At 37.3% G+C, this 25,321-nt stretch overlaps 1 protein-coding gene across 7 annotated transcripts in view; it reads right to left on the reverse strand.

Annotated features, from left to right (window-relative positions):
- Positions 1–25,321, reverse strand: part of TRIM37 (tripartite motif containing 37) — a 151,135-nt gene that overhangs the window by 85,856 nt on the left and 39,958 nt on the right. For all 7 annotated transcript variants that reach the window (XM_061390160.1, XM_061390156.1, XM_061390159.1 and 4 more), the window contains exons 11-12: positions 25,058–25,139; positions 7,192–7,268 (exon numbers count right to left, since the gene is read on the reverse strand). In XM_061390160.1, the coding sequence (XP_061246144.1) occupies positions 7,192–7,268; positions 25,058–25,139 (159 nt within the window). The remainder of the gene's footprint in view (positions 1–7,191; positions 7,269–25,057; positions 25,140–25,321) is intronic.

The raw sequence follows: 25,321 nt of genomic DNA on the forward strand, positions 1-25,321 counted from the left end.
AGAGGAGCCCCCCCGCCACAACTAGAGAAAAAGCCTGAGCAGCAAGGAAGACTTAGCACAGCCATAAACAAAAAGTTTTAATGACATGGAACTTAAGTGTATAATTGGTAAGTCAGACACATATTTATATATATCCATAAAACCATCACCAGTACAGCAACCAAAACACATATCCACCATACCAAGTCCCCTCTGCCTCGCATAATTCTCTTACCTTCTCCCTACACCTTCCAACCAACCTCAGCCCAGCCTGCCTCATCTCTCAGCAACCAGACATCTGCACTGTCACTATAGATTAGTCTGCATTTTTCTAGAGGTTTATATAAATAGAATCATTCATATGTGCTCTTTTTAATCTGGCTCCTTTCATTTAAAATAATTTAAAAGTCCTATTGTCACATGTGTCAACAGTTCATTATTTTTTATTGCTAAGTTTTATTTCATCGTCTAGCCATAGCAAAATTTGCTTATTTATCTGTTGCTGGCCATTAGGGTTGATTTTACTTAGCTATTCAAAATGTAGTTATTATGAACATTTCTATAAGACTTTGTTGGATATCTAGTTCCTTTTCTCTGAGGTAAATATCTAAGAGTGGTTTGACTGAGTCATACAGAAGTGTATGACTTGTTTACACCAACTTGTTTACAGAAGTCATTGTATCGTTTTATATTCCCACCAGAAGCATCTAAGACTTCAGATTTCTCTATATTCTAAGACTTCAGATTTCTCTACATTCTTGCCAACACGTGGTATGATCTTTGGAATTATAGCTACTCTAATAGGACACGGTAGTATTGTTTTGTAGATAAATGTGTTTCCCTAATGACTAATGCTATAAACACCTTACACAGGCTTATTTTGCCATGTATATACCTTCTTTATGGGGTGTCGCACGAACTTTTTGCCACTATGGGGAAGGGACCTTGTTTATTTATTATCAGTACAACTCCACATAATCTGAGGAAGACAACTTTATAATTCCCATGAAGTCTAATTTACAAATGTGTTTCTTTTGTGGATTGTGCTTTTGCATTTTAACTAAAATAACGATGCCCAAGACAAAAGTACATTTCCTCTTGTGTTATCTCCAGCAAGTTTTATTATTTTACAATTTAAATCTAGGTCTAGGAACAATTTTCAGTTAGTTTAAGTATATAGTGTGAGGTATGGATCCGAGTTCCATTTTTTGTATATGAACATCTAAATGTTGAAGCGCAATTTGTTGAAAAGATTACACCTTCCCCAGAGCACTGTCTTTGCATCTTTTTCAACCACTAATTTCCTAATGAAAGTGCATTTATTTCTGGAATTGTAACACAGGTATCCCCAATTTTTTAACATTCTCTTTCCGTCACTTTACTTTTTACAAAAGGGTCTACACTAGTACTTGTTTTTGCTAACCAAGAAAAATTTCACTTTGAAAAAAAAACAAAAACAGCTGAAAAGTGAAAATAGCATTCAGTGCTTGTTTTGTAGCAAGCCATTAGAGAGGCATACTCTGAGCAGCAAGAGTGTCACCACCAACCTCCTTCCCAAGGAACTATACTCAGTATCTCAGTATCAAGCTGCCATAGCTTTGAACTGTATCTGTAAGCATATATACTTTATCCTTTAATATTCTGTGCATCCATTAGCAGGTATGTCTCAAGGTAATTGTTTCTTCACTTGATGCCATTTCATCTTACAAAAGGTTTCAGAGAACTGCTCTACTTTCAGATCATGAAGGAGATCTGTATATTCCATTGATCATCTTTCTCTTACGCTAATATGATGTTGTATTACGCTAATACTATGGCTTTATTATATATCTTCAGTTATACAGTGTTAGACTTTAAATGTTATCCTTTAGATTTCAATGATTTTCTCTACTGCATGTTTATTTCATTGTATTTTTTATCTTTGTTACTATTTTTATTCCGTTTACTTTTCATTTAACTTGTTCTTTTTTCTAGTTTATTAAGACAGACACTGACATTTATTTAAGGCCTTTCTGCTTTTCACTTATATGGGCATTTAGTCATATAAATTTTCCCTTACCTATTGCTTTAGCAACATACTACAAATTCTGGTATGCTGTGTTTTCACTCCAGTTCAAAAAACTTTTTAAAAATCTATTATGATTTCCTCTTGGATCCAGGCGTTATTTAGAAGTATGTTATTTACTTTTCAACTATGTCAGATTTTTAAAATATCTATTACAAATAGCTAAACTGAATTCATTACAGTTAAAAAAAAAACCTCAATGATTTGAATATTTTTGAATTTTTTCAGACATATTTTACGTTCCAGAATATGGTCTTTCTTGGTAAATATTTTGTGCACACTTAAGGATAATTTGCATTCTGCTACTGTTGGATCAAAGAGTCTATAAATATCCAGCAAGTCAGGCTGGGTGACAGGGCTATCCAGATTTACTATATCCTTGATGATTTTCTGCCTACCTGCTGTATCAACTGAGAGAAGAAGTTCTATTTCTTCTTATACTTCTATCAGTTTTTGCTTTGTGCATTTTCAAAATCTGTTACCAGAGTATAAACAGAAATATTTATAATCATTGAATATCCTCTTCATTAACTGATCCTTTTATCACTGTGAAATAAACTTCTTTATCTCTGGTAATATGCTTTCCTTTGAAATCTACTTGGATATTAAAGTAACATCTCCAACTTGGTTTTGATTAGCATGGTATATCTTTACATTTAAAGCATATTTCTTAGGTTTGGCATACACTTGAGTTTTGGTATTCTAGCCAATCTGACAATTTCTACTTTTTATTTGGGGTGTTTAGACCATTTACGGTGCCACATCTTGCTATTCCTCCCATCTGTGTTTTGTTACCACTTATCTTTTCCTGCCTGCTTTAAGTCTAAGATTTGGTTCAATTTTATCCCCACCACTGCTTTATAAACTAAACATCTCTGTCATTTTAGCAGTGGCTTTATAGTTTATAGTTATGGGAGGCTGAACAGTATCCCCAAGGTATTGACATCTTAATTCTCAGAACCTGTGACTGGGAATACACAGCTGCAATTAAGCCAAGGATCCTGAGATGAGGGGACTGTCCTGGAAAATCCACGTACACCCTAAATGTAACCATAAATGTTACTGTAAGACAAAAGCAGAGGAAGATCTGACAGAGATAAAAAAAAGGTAAGGCAACGTGACCAAAGGCAGAGATAGGAGTGACACTGTCATAAGCCCAAGAATGCTGGCAGTAAGCAAAAGTTGAAAAAGGCAAGAAACAGATCTCCCTTAGTGTAACTGGAGCTAGCACAACTCTACTGAAGCTCTGATTTTGGCCTAGCAATGGTTTTTGGATTTTTGGCCTCCAGAAATGTGAGGGAAATGTTATCTGTTGTTTTAAGCTGCCAAATTTCTGGTAATTTGTTACAAGAGGCAAGAAAAAATAATAGGATAGTATGTATCTTTAATGTATCACAGTCTAGCTTTAATTGTTATTATACCATTTTACATATAGTGTCAGAATCTTACATTATACTTCCATGCTTTAATCGTTTGGCCTTTGAAAACAATTATTTGTTTATTTCTGGTTTAGCTGGGTCTTCACTGCTGCACACAGGCTCTCTCTAGGTGCGGTGAGCAGGGGCGTCTCCTGTGCACTGGCTTCTCCGTGTGGTGGCTTCTTTTGCTGCAGAGCACGTGCTCGAGGCGTGAAGGCTTCAGTAGTTGCGGCTCATGGGCTCTAGAGCGTAAGCTCAGTGGCTGTGGTGCACGGGGTCAGCTGCTCTGTGGCATGTAGGACCTTCCAGGACCAGGGATCAAACCCATGTCTCCAAGATTGGCAGGCAGATTTTAACTACAGGACCACCTAGGAAGTTCCTCTTTTGGCCTTTATATAGCTGTTTTCGTTGTGAATTTTGCTTCTAAATATGTTAAAAACCCCGAAATATAATGCTACTGTTCTTTATTATATTGTCAATTATCACTTAAAATTACTTCAGTAATAGAAGAAAAACTTTATTTACCCAAGTAATTTCCATTTCTGGTACTCTTCATTTCTTTGTTTAAATTCAGAGGTTCACCTGGTATTATATACCCTGTCTGAAGCATGTACTTGAACATTTCTTATAGTTCAGATCTGAAAATGTCTTAGTTTCACTGTATTTTTTAAAATATATTCTTGCCAATTATAAAATTCTAGGTTAATGTTAGTTTCTTTCAATCTTTTTAAAATGTTGCTATATTATCATTTCACTTGTATTGTTTCCAGTGAGAAACCTGATTTCACCCTTACCTTTGTGCCTCTAAATTTAATGACTTTTTTTTCACTGCCAGTTTAAGATATTTTGTTTACCATTGGTTTTAAGCAATTTGATTATGATGTGCTTTGATGTTTCCTTCATGTTTCATGTGCTTATAGTTCACTAAACTTCTGGATCCATGGGCTTAAAGCTTTTATCAAGTTTGGAAAGTATTTACTTTTTCCTTCCCATCCCCTTCTTCCAGGACTCCAGATATTTGTACATTAAGCTACTTAAAGTTGTTTTATAGTTTTGGAATTCTATTCTCTATGTTCACATTTTGAATAGTTTCTATAGCTAATGCCTTCAGGTCCATTAATTCATTAATTAATCTTTTCTTAATTAATTAATCAGTTAATCCTTTCTTCTGTAGTATCTAATCTATCATTCATGCCATCCAGTGTATTCTTCATTTCAAATATAGTTAGTTCATTCTCAATAAGTTCAGTATGAATTTTTTGTATCTTCCATATCTCTATTCAACTTTTGAAGAAATGGAGTGTAGTTATAAAAACTGAGAAAAATATTTTCTCCTAATTCTCACATGAGAACCTAGTTGTCTTTTTAAGCCATACAAAGATTTCCAAAAATGCAAAACAATACAAGTTTTCTCATCAAATATTGTTTTGTTTTAGAGTTACTATTCATAGAAATATAATTTATGCTAATATGCAATTAGTTTATTATCGTAAGTAAATTAATTTTTTTAATGTTTTAATTTATAATTCATAAAATACCAATAGATATAACTCACATTTAAAAAAAAAAAAAAAAACAGTTCTTGCTCAAATCAACTGATCACTCTCCTCAGTACTGGTTATGTCTTCGTGCCTCTTTGCATGCCAATTAATCTTTGATTGAATAACAGATAATGTAACCTTAGCTTTGTTGGGTGCTGGATATTTTTGTAATCTTATCAGTTTTCTTGAGCTCTGCTCTAGACTGCTGTTAGGTTACCTGGAAACAATTTAGTTCTTCCAGGTCTTGCTTTTACTTGTTAGATGGGTCTGGAGTAATGCCCAGTCTAGGACTGTTCTCCACTAGGGAGGCAAAAATGTCCTGTGTACTTCATTCAATGCCCCATGGATCAGAAGTTACCATTACAGTGATAGGAACAAACACAATTACTGGCCCTGTACGAGGCACCAGGCACCACTCCCTCTAAACCTTCCCAGATGGTCCTTCCCCCAACCTCAGGTAGGTTTTTTACCTGCAGGCTCTGCTCAATACTCTACAGAATATTTGAGGAGTGTGTGTTAGTCACTGAGTTGTGACCGACTCTTTGCGAGCCCATACACTAGAGCCCACCTAGCTTCTCTGTCCATGGGATCTCCAGGTAAGAACATTGGAGTAGGTTGCCGTGCCCTTCTCATATTTGAAGAGAACGCCTTACAAATCTCTGGAGCTCTTTGTCCAGATCTCTCTTCTGGTATTCTGTCCACTGCACTCTAGGTGTGCTGGTCTTCCTGGACACTCAGCACTGTCTCCTCAACTCAAGGAGTTAGCCAGACTCTTGCATTTCTGCCTCCATGTGTTATGGCCTGAAAACTCTCTCAAGGTTAAGTAAGGCAATCATAGATACGATTTATTTCCTGTCTCTCGGATTGCTTTCATTTGTTGCCTCAGGTCTGGTGTCTAGAAAATGTTTTTCTTTTTGGTTGTTATAGAAGAAAGGGTTATCACTATTATGCCATAACTGGAAGCACATATCTCAATTCAAACCAACAGATTATGGTGTAACAGAGTGAAATAAAATTCACTTATATGGTTCCAGATTTCATACTACAAATTACATTTAACAAACAAGCACTTGTTCAATTTTGGGGTAATATCAATGATGATTCACAATTATCTAAAACTGCTTTTTAAAGTGTTCCTCCCTAACAAAAAGTAGATTAGGGCTGCCAGGAACTGGGTGGGAAGGGGAAGTGATTGCTAAGAAGTACAGTGTTGCTTTGTGGGATGATGAAAATGTTCTGCAGAAATCCCTGGCAGCAGTGGTTAAGATTCTGTGCTTCCAGTGTGGGAGCACAGGTTTGCTCCCTCGTTGGGGAACTAAGATTCCACATGCCATGAGGCATGGCCAAAAAATTAAAAAAAAAGAAAGAAAGAAAATGTTCTGAAATTAGATATGGTGATAGCTGTCGAACTCAATGAATATACTAAAATCTACTGAATTCTACACTTATATTTATATGATGAACTTTATGGTATGAACTTTACGGTATGGTTCCCTGGTGGCTCAGATGGCAGGAAGATCCCCTGGAGAAGGGCATGGCTACCCACTCCAATCCTGCCTGGAGAATTCCATGGACAGAGGAGCCTGTAGGGCTACAGTCCATGGGGTTGCAAAGAGTTGGACACAAGTGTGCAACTAACACTTCCATGTGGCATGTGAACTGTATCTCACTGTAAAAAACCTTTCCTAACTACGTATGAAATTCAAAACCCATCAGGCGAGATTTATATATACTTCAACCCAAACAACTTATTACAGTAAACTGAAAAGCCATACATTAAGAGGTTTTTTACAATACGTTTTCTCACCAAATATTATTTTGCTTTAGAAAAAGTTATTCTCTAAGAAAATGTTATTTATGCTAATATGTAATAGGTTTATTATCACTTTAAAGTGAATTAACAAAAATTTTAAATTTTTTGTTTTAATTTCTAATTCAGATAATATCAACAGATAAACCCATATAAAGAAAAATTCTTTGGATTTCCCAATAAAATTTAAGAGTACAGAGTCCTGATGCCATATAATTTGAGAACTGACAGTCTATGCCAACATACTATGCCAGAGATTCCATACTGGTATAATATCTTAACAGATAAAATATATTAGTTAACAAAAGTAGTTAATGAAAAATGCTAAGAAGGTATGTAAACCCACACTAAAGTTTGTTACTTAATTGTATGTCTTACTTGGAAGTTTCTGGCAAGCCAGCTGAAAGTTCCAGAAACACAGATAAGTAGTAACCACGAACAACTCCATTTCCATCCTCAAAAAAAAAGAAAAAGATGTTATATAAACAGAAACTCCAGTCAATTTAAATGTAAAAATGTAAGCCACAATGAAACAAACAAAATATAGAATACTATCTGATATTTGGATAGAGAAGTAGTTTTAAGTTTAAAAGCAGTAAGAGAGCTGATAAAAAGATCAAGAGTCTACAAACTTTTTTTTCTACATAAAGATAGAAGCATTAAAGCATACAAACAAAGGAAAATACAAACTACTCTGAAAAGAGTTAGGAGTTTCAACACATACTCTTAAAAATGAGCCTCCAAGAAAAATAAAAACTCCAAAGAAATATACCAAAAAAATGAAAAGTTTCAACTTCACTAGAAAGTTGAGGAAGGAGACAAAAAAACAAAGGAGATAATATAATATTTAAGATTAAAAAGGAGTAAAATAGAAAAAGGTAACACTTGATGTTGAAAGTAATTAAATATAATTTCTATGTTTCATATGTTAGGATTCCATATAAGATTCTGTCTGGAGATTTAAAGTTGCTCACATTTCTATTACAGAGATTTTATGAATAAAATTATTCCCTTCTGTATTTCTCAAGGACTGGGTGAGATTACATTTGTTAAAATTACATGTATAAACACATTTGCCCAACCAGACTGTGAGGGCTGAGGGCAGGGATATATCTACAGAGGGTTACAGCTATTTCTGAACCCTTTCATTTCTAGGCTACTTTGCTCTCAAAGGTCCTGATGCAGCATTCAGGTTTGAAATGGTCATCACTCAGTAAACATAATACTACAGAAACATGAATAATCACTTAAGGGAAAAGAGCTGGACACAAAAGATTATACGCTGTATAATCCCATTATATAAAATTCTGAAAAAGTAAAAGTATAGTGACAAAAACAGATCAGTGGTTGCAGAGGGGCCAGGAAGGGAGAAAAAAAGGATTAGCTGAAAAAGGTAAATCAGATAACTTCTGAGCACGATAAAACTCATGACTATGATAATGACTGTGCAACTGTATTTGTCAAAATGTGCTAAATTTAGTCAATTATGAAATATAAATTATATAGCAAATTACACTGATTTTAAAAAATCAACCAACATCCTTGTGCAAATAACTGGAGTTTCTTTCTTTTAAAATTTGGTCCTAAAACAACCTCCCTGGAATACAATCAATTAATAAAAGGTAGTAAACATTTTTTGTTCTGAATTCTATCACATAATAATATTAGAAATTTCTCTTTGACCTAATTTTTAATTTTAAGGAACAAGATTTTTATAATTCTTATTGATGCACCATCTGTACCTCTAAGAAAACACCTGCTTTAAGAATTTTCAATAGGCAGAGGATTCTGGAAAGACTGCCACAATCAGCAGCATAGTTTTTAAAACTCTCAATATCTGAAAGTAAAACAACAATCGAACATCAAAACCAAAAGTTCACAATCAACATTTACAACAAAACCAGGTAAGAGGTTATCTCCACAACCCCCAAAACATAAGCAGATAAAGACAGACCAACTATAATCCCAAAGACCTGCCTTGGATCGACACTGTGGGAGAAAGGAGAGAGAAGCAACGGGACATCTAATGGACCAGAAAAAAGGAAAACCACAAAATGGCCAAGAGTCAGTCACTGAAAAGCACTGTAAGCCACAGAACACGAGAAACTGCAAAAAAGTTGCTCAATATACAAAAAAGATGTCCTTTTCATTATACGGGGCTGGAATGCACAAGTAGGAAGTCAAGAAACACCTGGAGTAACAGGCAATTTGGCCTTGGAATATGGAATGAGGCAGGGCAAAGACTAATAGAGTTTTGCCAAGAAAATGCACTGGTCATAACAAACATCCTCTTCCAACAACACAAGAGAAGACTCTATACATGGACATCACCAGATGGTCAACACCGAAATCAGACTGATTATATTCTTTGCAGCCAAAGATGGAGAAGCTCTATACAGTCAGCAAAAATAAGACCAGGAGCTGACTATGGCTCAGATCATGAACTCCTTATTGCCAAATTCAGACTTAAATTGAAGAAAGTAGGGAAAACCACTAGACCATTCAGGTATGACCTAAATCAAATCCCTTATGATTATACAGTGGAAGTGAGAAATAGATTTAAGGGCCTAGATCTGATAGATAGACTGCCTGATGAATTATGGACTGAGGTTCGTGACATTGTACAGGAGACAGGGATCAAGACCATCCCCATGGAAAAGAAATGCAAAAAAGCAAAATGGCTGTCTGGGGAGGCCTTACAAATAGCTGTGAAAAGAAGAGAAGAAAAAAGCAAAGAAGAAAAGGAGATATAAGCATCTGAATGCAGAGTTCCAAAGAACAGCAAGAAGAGATAAGAAAGCCTTCTTCAGCGATCAATCCAAAGAAACAGAGGAAAACAAAAGAATGGGAAAGACTAGAGATCTCTTGAAGAAAATTAGAGATACCAAGGGAACATTTCATGCAAAGATGGGCTCAATAAAGGACAGTAATGGCATGGACCTAACAGAAGCAGAAGATATTAAGAACAGGTGGCAAGAATACACAGAAGAACTGTACAGAAAAGATCTTCATGACCCAGATAATCACGATGGTGTGATCACTCACCTAGAGCCAGACATCCTGGAATGTGAAGTCAAGTGGGCCTTAGAAAGCATTACTACGAACAAAGCTAGTGGAGGTGATGGAATTCCAGTAGAGCTCTTTCAAATCCTGAGAGATGATGCTGTGAAAGTGCTGCACTTAATATGTTAGCAAATTTGGAAAACTCAGCAGTGGCCACAGGACTGGAAAAGGTCAGTTTGCATTCCAATCCCAAAGAAAGGCAATTTCAAAGAATGTTCAAACTACCGCACAATTGCACTCATCTCACACGCTAGTCAAGTAATGCTCAAAATTCTCCAAGCCAGGCTTCAACAAAACGTGAACCGTGAACTTCCTGATGTTCAAGCTGGTTTTAGAAAAGGCAGAGGAACCAGAGATCAAATTGCCAACATCCGCTGAATCATGGAAAAAGCAAGAGAGTTCCAGAAAAACATCTATTTCTGCTTTATTGACTATGCCAAAGCCTTTGACTGTGTGGATCACAAATTCTGAAAGAGATGGGTAATACCAGACCACCTGACCTGCCTCTTGAGAAATTTGGATGCAGGTCAGGAAGCAACAGTTAGAACTGAACATGGAACAACAGACTGGTTCCAAATAGGAAAAGAAGTACGTCAAGGCTGTATATTGTCACCCTGCTTATTTAACTTATATACAGAGCACATCATGAGAAACGCTGGACTGGAAAAAACACAAGCTGGAATCAAGATTGCCGGGAGAAATATCAATAACCTCAGATATGCAGATGACACCACCCTTATGGCAGAAAGTGAAGAGGAACTCAAAAGCCTCTTGATGAAAGTGAAAGTGCAGAGTGAAAACGTTGGCTTAAAGCTCAACATTCAGAAAATTAAGATCATGGCATCCAGTCCCATCACTTCATGGGAAATAGATGGGGAAACAGTGGAAACAGTGTCAGACTTTATTTTTCTGGGCTCCAAAATCACTGCAGATGGTGACTGTAGCCATGAAATTAAAAGACGCTTACTCCTTGGAAGGAAAGTTATGACCAACCTAGATAGCATATTCAAAAGCAGAGACATTACTTTGCCAACAAAGGTCCGTCTAGTCAAGGCTATGGTTTTTCCTGTGGTCATGTATGGATGTGAGAGTTGGACTGTGAAGAAGGCTGAGCACCGAAGAATTGATGCTTTTGAACTATGGTGTTGGAGAAGACTCTTGAGAGTCCCTTGGACTGCAAGGAGATCCAATCAGTCCATTCTGAAGGAGATCAGCCCTGGGATTTCTTTGGAAAGAATGATGCTAAAGCTGAAACTCCAGTTCTTTGGCCACCTCATGCAAAGAGTTGACTCACTGGAAAAGACTCTGATGCTGGGAGGGATTGGGGGCAGGAGGAGAAGGGGACGACAGAGGATGAGATGGCTGGATGGCATCACCGACTCGATGGACGTGAGTCTTGGTGAACTCCAGGAGTTGGTGATGGACAAGGAGGCCTGGCGTGCTGCGATTCATGGGGTCGCAAAGAGTCAAACACGACTGAGCGACTGAACTGAACTGAGTATAAAAACTAAATGCAGTCTGGTAACTCTAAACTCTTAAAAATGAGTATCCACGGTCTTTTAGAACAGGTCTAAAGATTGCAAAGGAACTGCTAAGAGGAAAATAAAAGATAAATAGCATAGAAATAATACAAGCAAAGGAAGGAAAAGATCCAGATTACCAGAAGAGAAGAACTAGGAAATCTCTCAGAAAGCAAAGCACCGGATTTCTGATTGACATATAACACTGGTTATACACATGCAAAAGAATGACGCTAGACCCCTCCATCATACAAAAATTAACTAAAAATATATTAAAGATCTAAAAATAAGTCTTAAAAGTTATAAAAGTCTAAGAGGAAAATATAAGCGAAAAGCTCCATGACAATGGAGTATGTGAGAATTTCCTAGATATGAAACCAAAAGCCAAAACAGACAGACTGGACCACAACAAAATTTAAAATTTCTGTCCATCAAAGGTCATGATCAACAGAGCAAAAAGAAACCTTAAAAATGAGAAAATATTTTTAAAAAATGAGAAAATATGTGTAAATCATACATCTAATAAGGGGTCAACATCCAGAATATGGAGGCTTCCCTGGTGGCTCAGACAGTCAAGAATCTGCCTGCAACGCAGGAGACCTGGGTTTGATTTCTAGGTCAAGAAGATTCCCCAGAGAAGGGAATGACTACCACTCTATCACTCCTGCCTGGGAAATTCCATAGACAGAGGAGCCTGGTAGGCTACAGTCCACAGGGCTGTAAAGAGTCAGACTTGACTGAGCAACTAACACTTTCACATCCAGAATATATAAACTCATACAACTCTACAACAAAAAACTTGATTAAAAAATGAGCAAAGGACTTGAATACACATTTCTCTAAAAGGGATATACAACTGTCCAACAAGCACATGAAAAAATGCTCAAAAACACCACTCGGGTATATAAATCAAAACCACAATGAATTACCTCATACCATTATTAGTATGGTATGGTTATCACCAAAGAAACAGAAAACAAAAAGTACTGACAAAGATATGGGAAAATTTGAACCCTTGTGCACTGATGAGAATGTAAAATGGTGCAACTACTGTAGAAAACAGCATAGTTCCTTAAGAAACTAAAAACAGAATTACCATGTGACACAGCAATACCATTTCTGGGTATATACCCAAAAGAATCAAAAGCAGGATACTGAAGAGATATTTACACACCTGTCTTCAAAACAGTATTAGTCACAAAAGAAAAAAGACAGAAGCAAGTCAGATGCCCACTGATAGATGGATAAATAAAATGTGATATATACATACAACGGAATATTACTCAGCCCGAAAAGGGAAGGGAATTCTGATATAAGCTATGAAGAGGAGGAATCTTAAGAACATATGCTAAGTGAAAGAAGTCAGTAACAAGAAGATGTTACTGTGTTAAGATTCCACATATGTGAGGTATCTAGAGTAGTCAAATTCATAGAAAGAAAAAGCAGAGTGATGGATCTGAGAAGGAGAAATGGGGAATTACTGTTTAACTGGCAAGCACTTCAGTTTCGAAAGTTGAAAAAATTCTGGAAGTTAGTTACACAACAATGTAAATGTACTTAACAATACTACATGTACACTTAGAAACAGTCAAAATGGTCAATTTTATGTTATGTGTTATTTACCAAAATGAAAGAGAAAACAAAGGGTAAAATAACATCCCTACAGACAATGAAAGCACCCTAGAAAAACAAACTCAAAGATCAAAATTGTAACCTATTTCAAAATAACCTAAAAGACTCTTAAGAAAATAATATGACAGCCTGCAGAAGAAAAGAAAAGCTGAGAAAATATGATATGAAAGAATAACACATATCAGTATTAGAAAAACTCAAATATAAGTAACAGAACTAAGGGAAGAATTAGAAATAAAAGCAAGTTATTTGAGAAATAAAGACTGAACTAAAAGAACATAGGAGCAAATAAGCACAACAGCTGATATCTTTTAAAAAGTAAGTGAACAAGGAAAATTTTTAAAGTTAAAAAGAAATGAATAAAGAGCCGAAAAAAATTAGAAAGTGGTAGTATTGAAGACAAAGGCAAAGAAGACTCAAAACGCAGATAATAAAAGTCCCAAGAGAGAAAACCAACAGTAGAAACAAAGGCGATAGTTAAAACTGTAATTCAGGAAATATTCTCTTTAAGAAATCTAAAACTATATATTGAAAGAGCCCAGCATGTAACTGAGAATACGGGCCCCAAAAACCCAACACATATAGTAGTAAATTAGTGGATTTAAAAAGAATTGGAACTCCACTCAGTGCTCTGGGGTGTCTTAAAAGGGAAGGAAATCTAAAAAAGAGTGGATACATGTATGACTGATCCACTTTGCTGTACAGCAGAAGCTAACACAACACTGTAAAGCAACTACATTCCAATAAATAAATAAGGTACAGGCACTGTGGGGAAAAAATTATTAAATTATTTGGGCATCTAGACAATATCAGCAAATGATTTTTAAGGATTAGTTCATCATTAGACTTTACCAGAACAAAATGGAATTAAATATTTAAGATAGCCAAGGAAAGAAAACATGAGCCAAGGATTTTGCATCGAGCAATTCTGGCTTTAGAGTATAAAGGATATAAATTATTTTCAATACACAGAAATTCAGGAAATATTGCTTCCATTAACCTTTCTAGTAGAATTTACTAGAAAACAAGCTCTGAACCCTAACAGCTGTCTAGACACAGCAGAGGGAAATCAGAGTACATGCAAAATAATTTTTAAACATTTCCCAGGAACCAATGGTAGAATTTCTCAAGTTGATGGTAGAATTGAGTTCCCCTCCTGAAATTTTTTTTATAGAGCAAATGAATGATTCATTATGATATATTACAATTCTCTTATTTCCTATGGCTTCAAAAAGTAGGTTCCTAGAGTAGAAGAAATGAGTTGTGGGTGTAATATAAAGAAGTTTAAAAAATTCTATAATTCTGAATTTGAATTATAAGTCTTAGTGTGATCTCATGAGTTATTTTATTAAAAAAAAAAAAAATACATACAGGGACTTCCATGGTGGCCCAGTGGCTGGGAATCCACCAGTCAATGCAGGGGACACGGGTTCAGTTCCTGATCTGGGAAGATGCCACACGATGAGAAGCAACCAGGCCCAACTGCCACAACTACTAAGCCCATACTCTAGAGCCCAGGTATCGCAACTACTGAAACCCACGAGCGCCTAGAGCCTGTGCTTGCTAACAAGAAAAGCCATCACAACGTGAAGCTCATGCACTGCAATGAGGAGGAGTCCCTGCTCACGGCAACTAGAGAAAACCATGCACAACAATGAAGAGGAAGAAAGTTCAGCCAAAACTAAGTAGAATTTAAAAAAAAAACAAACAAAAAAAAATTACATATATACATGTGTCAAAAAAAAACCTCCCCCCAAAACAGGGAGAACAAGATGGTGGAGGAGGAGGTGGACATGGAGTACATCTCTCCATGGACACATCAGGAATACACCTTCAGACACAGAGGTGCACCCAGAACACCAGCTGAGACACACAGGAGCACCTGACCAGTGGGTAAGAATACACAGAATCACGCAAAACTCAGTAGGATGAAGGAACTAGGGGGGAAAACAGGAGTGTTACTAGGACTGGACCTGCCCTGGGCGGGTGGGGGAGCTGAAGCAGGGGTCCAATCCCCACATCGGGGTACTGTCTGAGTCAGAGGAGAAACATTTAAGGCAGTACGTGAAACAGCTGATCTGCAGCAGCCAAAATGGAATGAGATACAGACAGTCCCTGACGCAGCCACACATACCCTGGATAGGGAGGCAGGTCCCCAAGGCGGCGGAGCAGCTGGGAGTTGGACCTTAGGGATTGTGGAGCAAACCCAGGACGAGGGCTGCTGTTGACTGTGGAAGGCCTGACCGAGGGGATGTGAGGGTGGAGATGTGGTGGGAACTGCCCCTGGAGGAAAGGTGGGCAGCCATGGAAGCAAGGTTATACTGCTGAGTCATGCGAAGCAGGTGGAGCCATCACCATGGCCTCTCTCTCCCCACATCCAGCATGGGAAGATGAAAAATAGAGAGGCTGGCCCATTAACTGCCTGACGCACTGTACTACAGAGGAGGACCCCACCCAGGGTGCCCCTTTAAGTGACTGATGCCCCGAACTACAGAGGAGGATACCACCCAGGGTGTCCCTTTAAGTGCCTGACACGCAGATCTACAGATTAGGACCCCAGCCAGGGGGGCCCTTCTATGTGCCTGATGTGTGTGATGAACAACAGAGAAGGACCCCAGGCAAGGGAGCCCTCTAAGCACCTGAACAGGCAGAGCTACAGAGAAAGACTAGCCAAAGAGGCCTTCTGATCCCCAGTTACCGGAGGCTTGGAAAAAGACTCTGATAGGGCCATAACTCCAGTGGCTGAGGCAGTCCCAGTCCCTGCACACTTGGTGCCACTGGGGTTCCTGTAAGCCAAGCAGCTGCACCAGCTTCACGCTGAACCCTAACTGGGGCAAAGCTGCCACAGGCAAAAAAAAAAGTCTTGAGTCTATGCACGCGGGATCGCTTTGGTTGTGTCCAACTCTTTGTGACCCTGTGGACTGTGGTCTGCTAGGCTTCTCTGTCAGGGAGGGTTCTCTAGGCAAGAATACTGGAGTGTATTGGCTAATACTGGTTGCCATACCCTTCTAGATCACTATATTCCCTTCTTCCCTAGCTGCCAACTCTGCTGAGTACCTGATGCTGCCAGAATCCCTGTGACCCAAGCAGCTGCACCACCTCCACACCTGGCCCTGACTGGGGCAGACCCAAGTACTCCAGGGCAACCTCAGGAGCAAAGCTCAGTGGAAGACCCACAGGCACAGGTGGAAATAAAACCACAGTTGAAACCCAGGGGCAGTTCGGCTAAGGAAGAATATCCAAAATCTTCCCACTAGCTGTACAAGCTGCAGATTAAATCCACGTGATCAACTACACAGACTCTGTGACTATGGAATATATAAAAGGACATTGAGAGGGCCCACAAAAGAAAATGCACTAGTTCTGATGCTGTGGACATTGGAGGCAAGAACACACAGGAGTAGGACCAGATTAGTATCTGAGCTGCCCCCACAGCAGGTCAGACCAGCTCAGCGTTGGAGGGCATCCTAGGGAGGTGAGATGGACTGTGACTCCCAGGCCAGGGAAAGGAAGCTGACAGCAGTGACTCAAGAGAAACATTTATTCTTTTGTTTCAACTTGTTCTGTGGTTTCTTTTGGATTTTTTTTTCTTTTCTTTCTCCCATTCACCCCCTACCCCCTACCCCCTACCCCCACCGCCCCAGGCCTCCCCTCCATGTAGTTGTAAATTTTATTGGCACTATGAAATCTAATCAAGCTTTTGAGTTTTTTTTTTTCCTTTCTTTTTTCAATCACACGTTTTATAGTTGTTATAAAACTATGCCTCTGTGTTGGGCTTCTGAAGTTCTATGGAGTTACCTTTTCTTTCCTCTTCCTTTTTCTTTTCTTTTTTTAATCTTTAATTTTAATTTTTTAAACCTATTATTATTTTTTCTACATTTATTCTTTTGTTTGCTTTTCCTACTGTTCTTTTCTCCTTGCACTTAATCTTTAATGTATATAAATCTTCTTTATCTACCACTATTTAGCTTTGGAAACATAGTCTTTCTTTCCTTTCAAAATATTTGATAGTTTTGTTTTCATTGCTTTATTCTCCAGTGGGCACCTTGCTTTAGTTTCGTTTTCCAGTTTGTGCTTTAGTTAGTTTTGTTCTTAACTGGTAGATATAATTTTTTGTTTCCTTTGTTTGCCAGGTCAATCTATTGTACTTTATTCTTATTGGACTGTTTTGATTTTGCTTATGGATGTGTATGTATATGTGTATAATCCATTATTTTTATTATTATTTTCCTCATTTTGTAACTGTCATTTGTCTGGGGTTCATCTTTGGTTTCTTGTTGTTGGGTACGTGTTTAAATTTCATTTACTGCCATAACAAACCACTTGTGGAATCTTCATTCTTGACCAGGGATCAAGTCCTGAGCCTTTGGAGTGGGAACACTGACTCCAAGACCCTAGACCATCAGAGAACTAAACCTAAGGAGTAACAAATAGTGAGAACTCCCACAAAGGAAACCACTTGAATACAAGACCTGGCAACACCCAACTACCAGTAGCACCCTGATCAGGACACCTCATGCAAACAACAAACAAAACAAAAATACAAACCCAATCATCAACAGAGAGAATTACCAACTCTTGTCCATCAGAAGAAAAACAAAAAAAAACTCAGCATAAATATCACCCTATACAAAGCTTACACAAACCACTGCACCAACTGTAGGGGGGCAAACCAAAAGGAATCTTGAATTCAACCTTGAAGCCTGGGAAAAGGAGACCTCAAGCACAGTTAGTTTAAAAAAAATAATAATGATGAAAAGGTAGAGAAATACTGCACAAATGAAGGAACAAACTAGAAACACAGAAGTCCAAATAAATGAAGAACAAATTGGCAAAGTACCTGAAAAAGAATTCAGAATATATAATGATAGTAAAGATGATCAAAAACCTTGAAAACAGAATGGAGAAAAGGCAAGAATCAATTAACAATTCTTTAATTCTAGAAGAATTAAAGAAAAAACATACAGAGACAAACAACACAATTACTGAAATTAAAAATACTCTAGAAGGAATCAATAGCAGAATATCTGAAGAAGAAGAACAAATCAGTAAGCTGGAAGATAAAATGGTGAAAATAACTTCTGAAGGGCAAAATAAAGCAAAAAGAATGAAAAGAACTGAGGATAGTCCCAGAGACCTCTGGGAAAATATCAAACACACCAACATTTGAATTATAGGGGTCCCAAAAAAAGAAGTGAAAAAGAAAGGGTATGAGAAAATGTTTGAAGAGATTATAGTTGAAAATTTCCCCAATATGGAAAAGGAAATAGTCAAGTCCAAGAGGCTCAAAGAGTCCCATACAGGATAAACCCAAGGAGAAACACCCCAAGACACATACTAATCAAACTAACAAAGATTAAACACAAAGAGAAAATATTAAAACCTACAAGGGAGAAGCAACAAAGTAACATACAAGGGAAACCCCACATGTTTAACAGCTGATTTGTCAGCAGAAACTGCAGGTCAGAAGGGAATGGCAGGATATATTTAAAGTACTGAAGGGGGGAAATCTACAACCAAGATTATTCTACCCAGCAAGGATCCCATTCAAAATTGATGGAAGAAATCAAAAGTTTTTCAGACAAGCAAGAGTTAACCACCAAACAAGCTTTACAACAACTGTTAAAGGGACTTATATACTCAAGAAATACAAGAGAAGAAAAAGATCTATAAAATCAAACCCAAAACAATTAAGAAAATGGCAATGTGTGTGTGTGTTAGTCGTTCAGTCCTGTCCAACTCTTTCCAAGCTCATGGACTATGGCTCGCCAGGTTCCTCTGTCGATGGGATTCTGCAGGCAAGAACCTGGAGTGGGTTGCCATTTTCTTCTCCAAAGAAAATGGCAATAGGAACATATATATCAATAATTACTTTAAATGTAAACGGAGTAAATGCCCCAACCAAAAGACACAGATTGGCTGAATGGATAAAAAAAAAAAAAACACCCATATACATTCTGTCTACAAGAAACGCACTTCAGACTTAAAGGGGTCCTGAGAGGATGGAAAAAATATATTCCATGCAAATGAAAAGCAAAAGAGTAGCAATGGGCGAGTAGCAATGAATAGCAATCCTCATATCAGACAAATTAGACCTTAAAATAAACAAGATTACAAGAGATAAGGAAGGACACTACATAATGATCAAGGGATCAATCCAAGAGGAAAACATAACAACTGTAAATAGCTATGCACCCAACATAGGAGCACCTCAGGATATAAGACAAACACTAACAGACATAAAAGGAGAAACTGACAGTAACACAATAGTGGGAGACTTTAACAGCCCTCTCACAACAATGGACAGATCATCAAAACAGAAAATTAATAAGGAAACACAAGTCTTAGATGATATATTAGATGAGATGGATCTCACTGGTATCTTCAGGACATTCCATCCAAATGCAGAAGAATACACTTTCTTCTCAAGTGCACATGGAACATTCTCCAGGATAGACCACATCTTGGGTCACAAATCAAATCTCAGTAAATTTAAGAAAACTCACATCATATGAAGCATCTTTTCAGACCACAATGCTATGAGACTAGATATCAATTACAAGAAAAAAACTAACAAATACATGGAGATTAAACAATATGTTTCTAAATAACCAACAGGTTACTGAAGAAATCATGAGGGAAATCAAAAAATTTCTAGAAACAAATGATAATGAAAACACGACAATTCAAAACCTATGGGATGCAGGAAAAGCAGTTCTAAGAGGGAAGTTTATAGCATGTATACAATCCCACCTCAAGAAACAAGGAAAACATTGGAATAGACAACCTATCTTTACACCTAAAATAACTGGAAAATGACAGAAAAACTCCAAAATTAGAAGAAGGAAATCATAAAGATCAGAGCAGAAATAAATGAAAGCGAAATGAAAGAAAAAACAGCAAAGATTAATAAAAGTAAAAGCTGGTTCTTTGAGAAGATAAACAAAATTGACAAACCTTTGGCCAGACTCATTAAGAAAAAAAGAGAAGAATCAAATCAACAAAATTAGAAATGAAAAGGGGAGCTTACAACAGACAATGCAGAGGATTGTGAGAGACTATTATGAACAACTATATGGCAATAAAATGGATAACCTGGAAGAAATGGACAGATTCTTAGAAAAGTTCAATCTTCGAAGACTGAACCAGGAAGAAATAGAAATTATGAACAACCCAATTACAAGCACTGAAATTGAAGCTGGGATCAAAAATCTCCCGAAACACAAAAGCCCAGGACCAGATGGTTTCACAGGAGAATTCTACCAAACATTCAGAGAAGAGATCATGCCTATCCTTCTAAAACTCTTTCAAAAATTACAGAGGAAGGAACACTTCCAAACTCATTCTGTGAGGCCACCATCACCCTGATACCAAAACCAGAAAAGACAACACACAAAAAAAACTACAGGTCAATATCACTGATGAACATAGATGCAAAAATCCTCGACAAAATCTTAGCAAAAGAATTCAGCAACACATCAAAAAGCTCATACACCATGATCAAGTTGGGTTTATTCCAGGGATCCAAGAATTCTTCAATATATGCAAATCAATCAATGTGAACCATATTAAAAAACTGAAAGATAAAAATCATATGATCATCTCAATAGATGCAGAAAAAGCCTTTGACAAAATTCAGCACCCATTTATGATTAAAACTCTTCAGTGGGCACAGAAGGAACCTACCTCAACATAGTAAAGGCCATATATGATAAGCCTACAGCAAACATCATTGTCAATGGTGAAAAACTGAAAGCATTTGCCCAAATATCAGCAACAAGATAAGGGTGTCCACTTTCACCACTATTATTCAACATAGTTTCAGAAGTCCTAGCTACAGCAATCAGAGAAGAAAAAGAAATAAAAGGAATCCAGATCAGAAAAGAAGTAAAGCTCTCACTGCAGAGGACATGATATTGTACACAGAAAATCCTAAAATTACTAGAGCTGATCAGTGAATTTAACAAGGATACAAGTCACAGGATACAAAATCAATACACAGAAATCACTTGCATTTCTATATACTAACAACGAAAAATCAGAAAGAGAAATTAAGAAGTCAATCCCATTCACCACTGCAAGAAAAAGAATTAAATATCTAGGAATAAACATACCTAAGGAGACAAAAGAACTGTACGGAGAAAATTATAAGACACCAATGAAACAAATCAAAGATGACATAAACAGATGGAGAAGATATTCCATGTTCCTGGGTGGGAAGAATCAATATTGTGAAAATGATTATACTACCGAACGCAGTCTACAGATTGAATGTGATACCTATCAAATTACCAATGGCATTTTTCACATAACTTGAACAAAAAATTTCACAATTCATATGGAAACACAAAAGACCCCAAATACTCAAAGTCATCTTGAGAAAGAAGAATGGAGCTGGAGGAATCAACCTTCCTGATTTCAGATTATACTACAAAGCTACAGTCATCAGGACAGTATGGTACTCACACAAAAACAGAAATATAGACCAATGGAATAAGATAGAAAGCCCAGAAATAAATCCATGTACCTATGGATACCTTATTTTTGACAAAGGAGGCAAGAATATACAATGGGGCAAAGACAGCCTCTTCAATAAATGGTGCTGGGGAAACTGGACAGCTACATGTAAAAGAATGAAATTAGAGCACTTCCTAACACCATACACAAAGATAAACTCAAAATGGATTAAAGACCTAAATGTAAGACCGGAAACTATAAAACTCTTAGAGAAAAACATAGGCAGAACACTCGATGACATAAATCAAAGCATCCTCTATGACCCACCTCCTAGAGTAACAGAAATAAAAACAAAAGTAAACAAGTGGGTCCTGATTAAACTTAAAAGCTTTTGCACAGCAAAGGAAACTGCAAGCAAGGTGAAAAGACAACCCTCAGAATGGGAGAAAATAGCAAATGAAACTGACAAAGGATTAACTTCCAAAATATACAAGCAGCTCATACAACTCAATGCCAGAAAAAAAACAACCCAATCAAAAAAGTGGGAAAAAGACCTAAACAGACATTTCCCCAAAGAAGACATACAGATGGCTAACAAACACATGAAAAGATGCTCAACACTGCTCATTATTAGAGAATTTTCCCTGATTGAAGGATTGAAGGAAGGGAAAGATTGAAGGCAGAAGAGGATGACAGAGGATGAGATGATTGGATGGCATCATTGACTCAATAGACATGAGTTTGAGTAAACTCTGGAAGTTGCTGATGGACAGGAAAGGCTGGCATGCCACAGTTCATGGGGTCACAAAGAGTTGGACATGACTGAGTGACTGATCTGAAGAGAAATGCAAATCAAAACTACAATGAGATATCACCTCACACCAGTCAGAATGGCCATCATCAAACAGTCTACAAACAATAAATGCTGGAGAGGGGGTGGAGAAAAGGGAATGCTCTTGCACTGTTGGTGGAATGTAAACTGATACAGCCACTATGGAAGATGATATGAAGATTCCTTAAAAAACTAGGAATAAAATCACCATATGACCCATCAATCCCACTCCTAGGCATATACCCTGAGGAAACCAAAATTGAAAGAGACACACGTATCCCACTGTTTATTGCAGCTGTATTTAAAATAGCCAGAACATGGAAGAAACCTAGATGTCCATCGACAGATGAATGGACAAAGAAGTTGTGGTACATATACACAATGGAATATCACTCAGCCATAAAAAGGAATGCATTTGAGTCAGTTCTGATGAGGTGGATAAACCTAGAGCGTATTATAGAGACTGAAGTAAGTCAGAAAGATAGATAAATATCATATACTAATGCATATATACAGAATCTAAAAAACTGGTACTGAAGAATTAAAAGCAATGGGAAAACAGACATATATAATTGGCGTATGGACATGGGGAGAGGGAAGCAGAGGGTGAGATGTATGATGAGAGTAACATGGAAACATTTATATTACCATATGTAAAATAGATAGCCAACAGGAATTTACTGTATCTCTCAGGAAACCCAAATAGGGCTCTGTAGCAACCCAGAGTCGAGAGCAATGGCAACCCACTCCAGTACTCTTGCCTGGAAAATCCCATGGACGGAGGAGCCTGGTAGGCTGCAGTCCATGGGGTTGCTAGGAGTCGGACACAACTAAGTGACTTCACTTTCACTTTTCACTTTCATGCACTAGAGAAGGAAATGGCAACCCACTCCAGCGTTCTTGCCTGGAGAATCCCAGGGATGGGGGAGTCTCGTGGGCTGCCGTCTCTGGGGTCCCACAGAGTCAAACACGACTGAAGCAACTTAGCAGCAGCAGCAGCAGCAATCCAGAGGGATGGGATGGGGAGAGAGATGAGAGGCAGGTTCAAAAGAGAGGGGATATACGTATGCCTATGGCTGATTCATATTGAGCTTTAACAGAAAACAATAAAATTCTGTAAAGCAATTATCCTTCAATTAAAAAATAAGTTAAAAAACACACACACACACAAAAAACACACCAGGGACCTCCCTGGTGGTCCAGCGCTTAAGAATCCACCTTTCAATGCAGGCATCATGGGTTTGATCCCCGGCCAGGGAACTAAGACAACTTAGCTGTCCATGCTTCGGGACAACTAAACCTGCACCCCCAACTAGAGAAACCCACGCACCACAACAAAGAACCAACGCAGCCAAAAAAGAACAACAAAAAAAACCTGTAAAATGTATAACATCAAGAATGAAGCAGGACTTTGGGTGATAATGTGTCAGTACAAGTTCACCAAATGCAACAAACACGCCACTCTGTACGGGATATGCTGATAGTTGGGGAGACTGTGCATGTGTGGCGTCAGAAGGTGTGTGGAGAATTCTCTGTATTTCCCACTCAATTTTGCTGTTGAACCTAAAACTGCTAAAACTCAACTGAACCTAAAACTCAATTTTGCTGTTAAACCTAAAGTTGCTCTAAAAAATAAAGTCTATTAAATAAATTTTTAAATACATACATACATATTAACCCCCGTTCACAAATCTCCACATACATTTACCTATGTTATTTTCTAGTTCCGTTCATGAAGAAAGCCTCTAGACCAACCTGGTAGAAATGAGCACCCCTTGCACTCAGTTTGGTCCTGAAATACAATTCTGCCACTAAAAGAAATCAGGGCTTTTTGGATAAAAAGACCAATTTCAAGTTGGAAATATATGAGACTAGAATATCTTACCACAAAAGACAACAAGAAAGCTTACTATAGTCACTACTAGACTATTTATTAGGGTCAGAGCAAAGTGACACAGAAAGCATAGTAAAGAGACTAAATAAGTATAAATTCATGAGTTTATAATAACTTATTAATAACTTTCAGAGAATAAGGAAAATTGCTAAATAACAAGAAAGAATCTTGCCTCTTCTATATGAACTGTAATACTGAAAACTAAATAATAGGTAAAATGAGAATCACTATTTTGCAACTTCCAAAGAATTAACATATATGCAATGTGCACCAATATCACAAAAAGAGATGCAACTAGACATAACGTGATGAAAGCATACACTACTGCTTATGTTCCTGTGACAGGAACTGAGTACACATTTCATCATATCACTGGACTGACCTGCCAATCTGCAGAAAATACACAGGTCAAAAAAACATATTGGAAAGCACCAAGAGAATGTAATCAGCATACATGTGGTTTCTTTGTAATCGTTTTCTAAGTTAGAACTTAAAACTTTTCTTCTAAATATTTTTACTGAAATAAGATTCAGTAATATGCCAATGTTTATACTGTTTATACTTAATTCATTTTTTTATAGTTTAGCAATATATCCTATAAAGAAACATAAATTTTTCATTCCTTTAATTCCTTTCTCCACTAAAAAAGTGAACCAGTATATGACAGAACCCTGAAAGAAACATCTGGACTTCAAAATTCATGAGAAATAATGAAAAACTTACTGAAACATAAAATTTTCATTACTTTAATTCTTTTCTCCATTAAAAAAGTTGAACCAGTGTATGACAGAACCCTGAAAGAAACATCTTGACTTCAAAATTTATGAGAAATAATGAAAAACTTACTGGGTAAACTTTTAACCTCCAACAAAGTCCTGAAACTTGAAGAGGCGGACTGTAAACAGGATCTGCTCTCTGGCGCAAAGTACTGAAGTACAAGAAAACCAACCAAATCCCAAGATCAAAACTGTTGTCAAGTTCCAATAGGCAAAACCAAAACCCCACCACTTATGTTCCTTATTTGATGTCCTAGACCAGTAAATGAAGGTGACTGAAGAAGTCAAGAGTCTACTACATAAATGTACACATACGAACATTCTGCAATATAAA

Source organism: Bos javanicus, chromosome 19, assembly GCF_032452875.1.
Source record: "Bos javanicus breed banteng chromosome 19, ARS-OSU_banteng_1.0, whole genome shotgun sequence".
In the NCBI taxonomy this organism is placed as follows: Eukaryota; Metazoa; Chordata; class Mammalia; order Artiodactyla; family Bovidae; genus Bos; species Bos javanicus.